The sequence below is a fragment of the Petaurus breviceps genome, unplaced genomic scaffold (assembly GCF_028583685.1).
Source record: "Petaurus breviceps papuanus isolate PSGF00001 unplaced genomic scaffold, PetGlider_PUasm1.0 90510, whole genome shotgun sequence".
Lineage (NCBI taxonomy): Eukaryota > Metazoa > Chordata > Mammalia > Diprotodontia > Petauridae > Petaurus > Petaurus breviceps.
Window position 1 is genome coordinate 1,800,500 of NW_027187267.1, and position 9,960 is coordinate 1,810,459.

Sequence of the window (9,960 nt, forward strand, 5' to 3'; positions counted from 1 at the left end):
ATGTATGAATGAAAAATCTATGTGCCAGATGTGCAAGTGTTGCAGATAAAAATAGAAAAGCAAGACAATGCCTGTCCACAAGGATCTTATTTTCTAAAACATAATACAATAGTGCTGAATAAGGTATCTTGGCCTGGGAAGTCACAGAGAAGGGGGATGGAACAAAAGGGCAGTGGGTTGACAAATGCTTTCCAGATGCAATGGTGGTGTTGATCTGATTATAGTTTCCAAGAAGTGGAAAATACCAGGAACAGTATTTGCAGGGCAGCAGGGTGACAATAGCTGGAAAAAAGAAGTTTTTTCTGGGATGGCCTAGTTATATTGGACTCTTGTCAATCAGAACAGCATTTCCCAGGGTAGGACTATCATACATACATGACCTGTAAGTATGTCCTAATAGCATTATAAGGCAGTAAAGTCCTACAGGATGGGTATTATGTCTTTGTATCACCTACAATACTAGCCACAGTGTGTTGTGCATAGTAATAAATAAACTTAATAAATAATGACTTAACAAATGAATCAACCACCCCTTCTAATGAAAATTCACACCTAAAAGATCTGGGGAGATCCTTTCTATATTTCTTCTTTCTATTGCCTTCCTCTTCCCCCCATTATAAATGGACCATTGGCTGCTTTCTTTCATCTTTCTGAGCAGATGTCATTTCAATCTGGGGTGGTAGTTTTTCATATTGAGATATTTGATCTTCTTCAAGTGTCGGAAGTCATTGTCCCAGTTTTTTTCTTAGAATGTAGAATGGGAATTGAGAATGTCACTTCCCAATCAATCCATCAATGATTCATTCAACCAATAGTGACTCTGTACCTGAGATATATGAGACCCTCGGTCAGGATCATTTGTCTCTCTATGAAATAATGATTATTACTGATGGTGGCAGTGAAAAGGTAGTTTTACAGCTAGCACTGAATTTCAAATCTTGCTTTCCTCTGTCCCCCACCAAATTCCAGAGTACTTTCTCCATCAGTTAACCCCGAACAATGCCATGCCAAGAGAATAAGATTCATGTTCATCCAAGAGGTTGAAATTTTGCCTAAGGAAAATATAATATTGCTGGAAAAACTTATTCAAAATGATCATAGAATTTTATATCCCATGACTTAAATCCAAAAAAATGCTGCCTGGTACCATGGAAAAAGCATTACACTGTGTCAGAGGACTTAGGTTCCAATCCTGCCTCTACCACTTAGTATCTGCCTGAATTAAACAAATAAGTTCTTCTATGTATGATTTTCCTCATTTGAAAAGAAGGAAAAAAGGAATAAATGGATTGGGTGAGATGAACTCTGCTGCTAATTCAGTTTTTATGTATGATATGCTATGCCATAATTGTCATCCATTAGAATGCAAATTAATAGAGAGTTGATGAAATCTGAGAGTTTCCAATAATGTTTTTCAACTTTCTAAAATTTAGGATAATGAGGATCAATCAGACATTCCTAGAAGAATTCATCCTTGTCGGCTTCTCAGTCTACCCAGAGTGGCAGGTTGTGCTCTTTGTTTTCTTCTTCTTTCTCTACCTTCTCACCCTCACTGGCAACTTGGCCATCATGGCCCTCACCTGGGTGGACCATGCCCTCCATACTCCCATGTACCTTTTCCTTGGTGCCCTCTCCTTCTCTGAGACCTGCTACACATTAGCCATAATCCCCAAAATGCTGGTAGACCTGTTGGCCAAGGATAGGAGCATTTCTGTCCCAGGCTGTGGCCTCCAGATGTGTTTCTTCCTTGGACTCGGTGGCACCAACTGTATCATCCTCACGGTGATGGGTCTTGATCGGTTCCTAGCTATCTGTAACCCCCTCCGCTACCCCACGCTCATGACTAACAAAGCATGTGGGCAGCTTGTGGCTTTGGCTTGGATTGGTGGCTTCTTTATCTCCTTGACAGAGACAACATTGATCTTTTCAGGATTCTTCTGTGGCTCCAATCTCATCAGACACTTCTTCTGCCACATGCGAGCAGTGGTCAAATTATCCTGCCTAAATAGTGACATCAAAGAGGTTGTTGTCACAGTTATTTCAGTGTCTGGTTTGCTGGGGACATTCCTATTCATCATTCTTACATATATGCTCATTCTCTCTACGGTTCTCAAGATCCCCTCAGCTGAGGGGAGAAAGAAGGCCTTTTCCACTTGTGCCTCCCACCTTACCGTGGTCATCATTCACTTTGGGTTTGCCTCCATTGTCTACTTGAAGCCAGAGACTCAAGAGGCAGATGACACTCTCATGGCTGTCCCATACACTGTTGTCACACCCTTCCTCAGTCCTATCATTTTTACCCTGAGAAACAAGGATATGAAGAATTCTCTGAAGAGAGTACTGGGCAAGAAAGTTGCCTTAACCAGATGATCTTGGGTAGTTGTCATTGGCAATAAACACTCAGAAACAGTGAGATATTTGCCCTGTTACCTGAATTGTTTTCCCCTTTCCCAAAGATCAGGAAGGAAACAAGAGTGTCTGAAATTCTAGAAATTGCATAAATGTGTTCAGCATGCTTAAAGGAGACTTTCCTTTTCTTGTGGCCATTTACCTCTAAGGGAAACCTCTACCATCTATTGGTTACTGGTAGGGATATACAATCAAGTAGTGGAGCATAATTCTAGTAATCTATGGGGATTTAGGATGTGCAATTGAGAGGGTGAATAGAGCTGGTATGCAGGAAATAAGACAAAAGCAGCTAGAATGAAGAGTGATCAATATTTGAAGATACAATTAGTGAGGATGAGAATGAGAAAGGTGTGCAGACCAAATCTTCAACTCAATTGTGAAATAGCTCAAGCATCCCCTGGCACACAGCACCATCTTTCATTTAGATACTCACTTTCTTTCAGGACTACAACCTCGGTGTTCTTACAACAGCTCCTAAACTTAGCAAACCTAGTCATACTACATTATTAATTATTTATGTGTGACCCTTTCCTGAATTATTTGTATTGTAAAATAAGACACATGGAGAGGTCAATATTTAAACAAATAAATGATTCTCTCATGGTAGAATTTTCAGGCATTATCATTCAGCCCATGGCAGAAGGGGGAAATAAGAACATCATCTTTCACAGTGAGTAAGAGCACCGGCTCCAGTGTCGGGATGACCTGGGGATCGAATCCGGGCTCAGACACTTAGCACCCACACAGAAACACCTGGCTGTGTAACCTTGAGCAAGTTACTAAACCCCGATTGCTTTAAAAAAAAAAGCAACATCATCTTCCTGAAGTCCTTGAAATAGTCCCATCACTGTCACTAATAATCAATAATCACTCTGGTATGTTTTTGTGAATGTGTGTATTTTCATTTTAAGACCCCTCTTCAGAAACTTTGAATGAAAGTCTGGTTATATGGTAAATGAAACTTTTATTTATTCTCATAATTTTAATAGTACTTCAAAATTTACCAAATTCCTTATGATACTCCTTTCAGTGGTATAGTTGTGGTTAGAGCAGTAGCCTAGCATTTTCTCCTTTGCAAGTTGGACTAGCGTTTTTTTCTTAAAAGGTATTGAAACCATATTCTAGTCTTGTTTGCTTTAGACAACTAAAGGCTCAGGCTATTGGAATCATTTCCTCAAAGTATGATTATAGACCAGTTATGAGGAGCTCCAAGATCTTTCTGATAGCTGTTTGATGGATCAAGATGGGCAACTCAGGTAAGAGTTAACTCAGTTGAGAACACTCAAAATATCCTCAGTGCTGACCCTTGATGAATGAACTCTGGAAATGGCTAAGTAATCTCCTTTTGTGAACTGATGAATGACCTATAAATCTCTCATTTTGTTCTAATATTGAGCTTAAACTTCTGTGGGCACTGGTCTAGAGTAGGCCCAACCCAGCGGAGAAGTAAAATTTCATCTTATAGATGAGTAGGCTGATATCCACAGAGAATGAATGATTTGCCCAGAATCAGCTATCTAATAAGTGTAAGAACCAGGACTGAAATTTAGGCCTTGGTTCTAAATTAAATGACATTGAATATCCTGTACTGAATGAAGGTCAATACTCTAGTGTACTACAAAGTCCCATAAAGATCATTTCCCAGTATTAGATACAGCATCACCTCCTTGAAGTTTTTCCTTTGGCTTTTTCTTATTTAACTCCCTTCTATTCCATACCAGATCAGGCCCTCTTTGTGTCTATGGGAAGCTTCCTTTCTTTGGTCTTCCTTTTCAAAGGGTTTCCAGATTTCCAAGATACTACTATTAATTTTTTTTTCTTCATACCCAAATGGCTCAGTAGGCATGCTCCTCCAGTCCCCATACCTCAGGAACTTGGTCCAGGGCCCAGAACAGATAGCAGCCATATACACTGTTTCTGATTCTGAAGTGCCATCTTCCTATACCTTTTAGCACATACTCCCCAATCCCTTTTGTTATAATTTTTGCAACTGTCTCAAATTGGATGCCAGATAATGCGATGTAGTTGGAAGAGCTCTAGATTTGAAATTGAGAATGGGGATTGAAATTCTGACTCAGATGCTACTGACCTGTATGACCTTAGGCAAGTTATTCTATATCTATTGACTTTGTAGGGTCTGGGGATCAACAGAAATGAATCCTAAGCCCTAGGTCTGAGTCAGTCCTAAACCTTAGTCCTTTATTATGATGATAATGATTTTAGTAAATGGCATTTAGATAGGTGGTTGCAAAATTTTGCAAAGCACTTTACAAATATTATCTCATTTTATTCTCATAACACCCAGGTAGATAATAGGTACTATTATTACCTCACTTTACAGATCTAGAAACTGAGGCAGACAGGTTGAATGAGTGTCTGAAATTAGATTTGAATTCAGGCCTTCCTGACTCCAGACCCAGGACTATATGTACAGCATCACCTAACTGCTTCCTTTCCAAAGCAATGTAGCCCAATTCCTGACACAAACCACAACCACCAACTCTACCTTTTGGAAGAAAAAGTAAAAAAAAAGTGAAGGCTGACCTGCAGACCATCAGACATGGGCCTGATGTTCCCTTGAAGACCTAAATTGGCCACTCAGTTGTTTTCCATGGGTCTTATAATTTTATCCAGATGCTTTAGCAGCTTATTTTTATACATTTAATTAGAACAAATCTGACTCCATTATTTAGACTAGTTGTTTACAATTTTTTATCTTATACCTATGTCAGTAAGAAAAAAAAATGAAGCAAAATAATAAAAAATACTGCCCATGCAATATATGTAACAACTCATTTGCAAAGTATGAGTCCCCTTTCTCTTTCTGCAGTCTTCCTGCTGACCATATTTTATTAGCCACAGAAGGGCCTAGAAGGAACAGATCCCGTGAGTGTCCTTTCCCTCCAAACTTACTGACAATGCCCTCTTTCCTTCCAGTTGAACAATAAAAACATTCATTTGCCAATCCCTACTCCTGTGAGTGGAAACTCAAGTTCCCACAATAACATAGCATGTCTCAGAGTAGTTTCTCCTCAATGGTGATGAATTCCTCCCCATCCTGCTTTGGAATGGGGAGGACATGGTTGATTATAACCCTTGGATGAACAGAGAGTTATTAATTATAATCCTTTTATAACAATGCTTGTTTATTAAGCCTTACCATCTGTCTTGCTGCTATAACAATTTGATTACAATCAGGCACTACAATTTGATCTTCTAATGCACCCCAAAGACTCCTGTGCCTGGTCATAAAGACCCCTCAGCCTTGCCATTGGCCCTGGAGCTGAAGTACCCTTGATGTATTCTCTCTCTTATTTAGAAAGTGAGCTCTTTGAGAATGGAACTCTTTCATATTTATATATACTCTGTGCTTGACACAGTACGCATTTAATAAAAGCTTTATTCATTCATTGGTAATAACTATGTATATTATAAGACATTCACAAATTCAAATTTAAAAAGGGTAAAATAAAAATGAAACAGTATTTGATTCACTTACTGGCTGGTTGCTCACCACCATGGTTCTCTTCTCTAATCACCTCTAACCCACTAGAAATTTGGACTCTACCGCAAGGTCCCTGAGGGTTCCTGGTGAACTTTTTTACCATAGCTTACTGAAGCCTAGCCTTCCACACTACTTTCTGGTGCCTCCTCGAAAACTGCTGTTTTAGACTCATGATGGAAAGGATATCCATATCCAGAGAAAAGAACGATGGAGTTTGGATGCAGATTGAAGCAAACTACTTGCTCTTTCTCTCTTTTATGTTTTCTTTTATTTCGTTCCTTCTTTCTCGTTGTTCACTTCATTGGTTATAATTCTTCTTTACAACTTGACTAACGTTTAATGCGAAGGTATTTGTAGAGCCTATGTTGGATTGCATGCCACCATGGGGGGAAGCGGGGAGGAGAGGGAGGAGGAGAAAATTTGAATCTCAAGGGATTGTGGAACTGAATATTGTAAAATTAAAGAAAATATGTAAATTTAATAAAATAACATTAAAAAAAAGAAAATTGCTGTTTTATCAGTTGCACCAGAAGTTATCTCTGAATCAAGCAGCATGCCACAGCTCTCCTCTTCATGAAAGAAAAAAAAAGTGGATGATGAAACAAACATCTCTGGATAAAGCCTGTGAAAACAGTAGCTCCCCTGAATCCCTGCATACAAAAATATCACTCTCCACCTGACTTCCCAGGGAGCACCATCTCAATCTTGAATTCATATTTGCATGGACATTTTCCACCCTGCTACATCTCCCTACCCAGTACTCCTCTTTCCCTATGGCCAGCACCCTCCAGCTTGTTTTCCAACTTCTTTCCCTAATCCAGACACTCTGCCTTATGAACTACCCCTTTCTAATGTTACATTGATATTTTTATTGTTTAGTTGTTGTGTCCGACTCTCCATGACCCCATTTGGGGTTTTCTTGGCAAAGATACTAGATTTGTCATTTCCTTCTCCAGCTCTTTTTACAGTTGAGGAAACTGAGGCAAACAGGATGATGTGACTTGCCCAGGGTCACACAGCTAGTAAGTGTCTGAGGCCAGATTTGAATTCAAGTCTTCCTGATTCTAGACAACACCCAGTCCACTGTATCACCTAGCAGCCCCTGTATTGGTATACTCATCAATATATATATTATATATATATATGTATATATATCTTCACCCTCTTCTGTCTCAGTTATTCTACTACTTCTACTACTACTACTTCTTCTACTACCCCTATGACACTTGTATTGTTAACAAATTCCTTTTCATCCTTGCTCTCAAGACGTCTTTATTTGTTTTTCTTCCCAGGATCATTTAAATGAACTGGAAACAAAGTCTTTCACTTAAGAAATTTATGTCCAGAAACATTCTCTAAAACTGACCTTCCTTTACGGTATTCATCCAATCCCCATTTCACAGGAGCAGAAAAGGAATTCACATATTCCTTTATTCCTGTTGCCATTTAGAGACCCTTGCTGCAGACATGAACAATTTTTCTTATTTTGAAGTTAATAGAGTTTGGTTATATACTGCCCTCTCCTGATCCTTGACACTGTCATACATTTAATTACTTCCAGGACACTCTCCCATGAGGAACCTGAGGTTTTACCTGAGTATGCCAGCATTTAAACATCACTGACAGTCCTGGTGCTCACAGATTAGAAGCAGAGTTGTAATGGGGATTCTTTCTCAAGTGGGGGAGCTGAAGTTCTTTTCAGCTCCAGATTTTTGTGATTCTGTATATTACTAGGGGCAGCTAGGTGACATAGTGGATAGAATATAGGACCTGGAGTCAGGGAGACTCATCTTCCTTTATTTAAATCCGGCCTCAGAATTGACTGGCTTGTGATCCTGGACAAGTCACTTAACCCTGTTTACCTCAGTTTCCTCATCTGTAAAATGAGATGGAGAAGGAAATGGCAAACCACTGCAGTGTCTTTTTTTTTTCTTGCTTGCAAAATTTAAATTTTATTTAAATGTAATTTTTGAGGATGGTAGTTTTTAGATCTTATTGAAGACAGCAACATCCATGGATTGCACATAGTCTTCAAAGGCAGTTATCCGTTCCTCTAGCATATCTGTACCAACTTTATCATCTTCAATCACACATTGTATCTGAAGCTTCTTGATGCCATATCCCACTGGAACTAGTTTAGAAGATCCCCAGACCAAGCCATCTGCCTGAATGCTTCTGACGCATTCCTCCAATTTTGCCATATCTGTCTCATCATCCCAAGGTTTTACATTCAGTAAGATGGAAGACTTAGCAACAGTTGCAGGTTTTTTTGATTTCTTTGATTCATACTGAGCAAGGCGTTCTTCTCTTAGCTTCTTTGCTTCACTTTCCTCCTCCTCATCAGACCCAAAGAGATCAATGTCATCATCATCTTTGCCAACTGTAGCTCCACTTCCGGTGGTATCTTCCACATCAGCAGGCCCATACTTGCCCAAAGCCTTCTTTATTCCTGGCAAGCTGGCCTTTTGCTTCTCACAGGACTTAATGTGGTTATACCCGCGGGAGCGTGGTACAGGTCGGCGGGAGGAGGGCCCGCGACGGCTTCAAATACTGCAACGTCAGCCTGGGACGACACAATCTCTTCGATGTAGCTCTTGTCCGCCAAGAAGTCATTGAGGTGCTGCAGACCCGCAGGTGTCTTGAGATCTCCGAAGCCCATGGTGGTGGTGGGAGGGACCGGGAAGAGGAGAAAGTGGCGGTGGCGAGGGAGAAACTGAGCTTAGGGTGGCGAAACAGCGCCGCATGTGAACACGCTAGCGCCGGCCGCCGACTGAAAAAAGGTTCAGTGTCTTTTCAAAGAAACCCCAAAGGGGGTCATAAAGAGTCAGACATGTCGGAAAAATGATTGATCAACAAAATATATTACTAACAAAATTGAGGAAGGTTCCCATACTAATGAAACCACATGTCAAGGCCAAAATAAAATAAAATGAGTAGAAAATAGCTTCAAATAAAGAAAAAGAAAAATGGGGGAAAAAAAGGGAAGGGAACAGACATTTATTAATTATCTACTGTGTGCCGGGCATTGTGTCAAGCACTTTACAGATAGTATCTTCTTTGATCTGGGAGCACCAACCCTGTGTACAGAACTCTGAGGTAGTCTAGCAACCTGTGGATGCCCAGAATTGATCAGTCAACTCCAGACCCAAGCCAGTAGTGAGGGGTTTCCCAGAGGAGCCTAGATTCAGGACTTAGACTCCAGAACACCCATAGAGTTTTTTCGAGAGCAGAGCTTGTTCTCAGCCTCAGCCCAGGTAAACTGCTCCAGGTCTGGAGTGTGGACTCAAGCTGAACTCAGTCACTAAAGCTCTGAGAGGGAAGGAGAAAGGGGATTGCCAAAGACCATGTCTTTCACTCAGTCCTCCACTACCTTATGATAATCACCAAAGGCAGAGACAAATGGGTCACTCAGAGGGGAACAGGCTCAGCCCTGAAATAGTTCATTGTTAGGCCAGCAACCCTGGGATGCTCAGAACAGATCTCTGGAAGAACAACTAAATAAACAAACAAAATGAAGTCAGAGATGCCTAAAACACAAATCCAGAAGAGGAGAAGAACTCCAAAATGCCTACAAGCAAAGCCTCAAATTAAAACACCGACTACCCATATGATCATTTAGAAATACCAGAAGAAATGGATAAAAAGTTTAAAAAATATTATAAGTGAAATGAGAGTGTTACAGGAAAAATTAGGAAAGAAACGAGAGCAATGGTGAAGAGAGTTAGGAAGAGAATCGACAGTTTGGTACAAGAGGTATAAAATCTAACATAAGTAATAGATTTTCTGAAAATTACAAGGGACCAAATAAGTTAGTGACTCCATGAGACAACAGGAAATATTAAAATTAAGTCACAGCTTTTAAAAAATGAATGTTATTCTATTGCATATCAAAAACAACTCACCTAGAAAATTGATCAATGAGAGATAATTTAAGAATTATGTACTATCCACCTCCAGGGAGAGAAATGATAGACTATGAGTGCAGATTGAAGCATCTTTCTTTCTTTTCCTTCCTTCCTTCCTTCCTTCCTTCCTTCCTTCCTTCC

The 9,960-nt window shown here is 40.0% G+C and overlaps 1 protein-coding gene and 1 pseudogene across 1 annotated transcript; one reads left to right on the forward strand and one right to left on the reverse strand.

Annotated features, from left to right (window-relative positions):
• Window positions 1-1,437: 1,437 nt before the first annotated feature.
• On the forward strand, window positions 1,438-2,370 carry OR10X1 (olfactory receptor family 10 subfamily X member 1). Its single transcript, XM_069062809.1, has one exon. It carries the CDS (start codon window positions 1,438-1,440, stop codon window positions 2,368-2,370), a length of 933 nt encoding a protein of 310 aa, XP_068918910.1.
• A 5,500-nt stretch (window positions 2,371-7,870) lies between these two features.
• LOC138141919 (elongation factor 1-beta pseudogene) lies at window positions 7,871-8,697 on the reverse strand (annotated as a pseudogene).
• Window positions 8,698-9,960: the final 1,263 nt, after the last annotated feature.

Coding starts and splice junctions, on each gene's coding strand:
- OR10X1 (XM_069062809.1), top strand. CDS start 1,438: ATGAGGATCAATCAGACATTCCTAGAAGAATTCATCCTTGTCGGCTTC.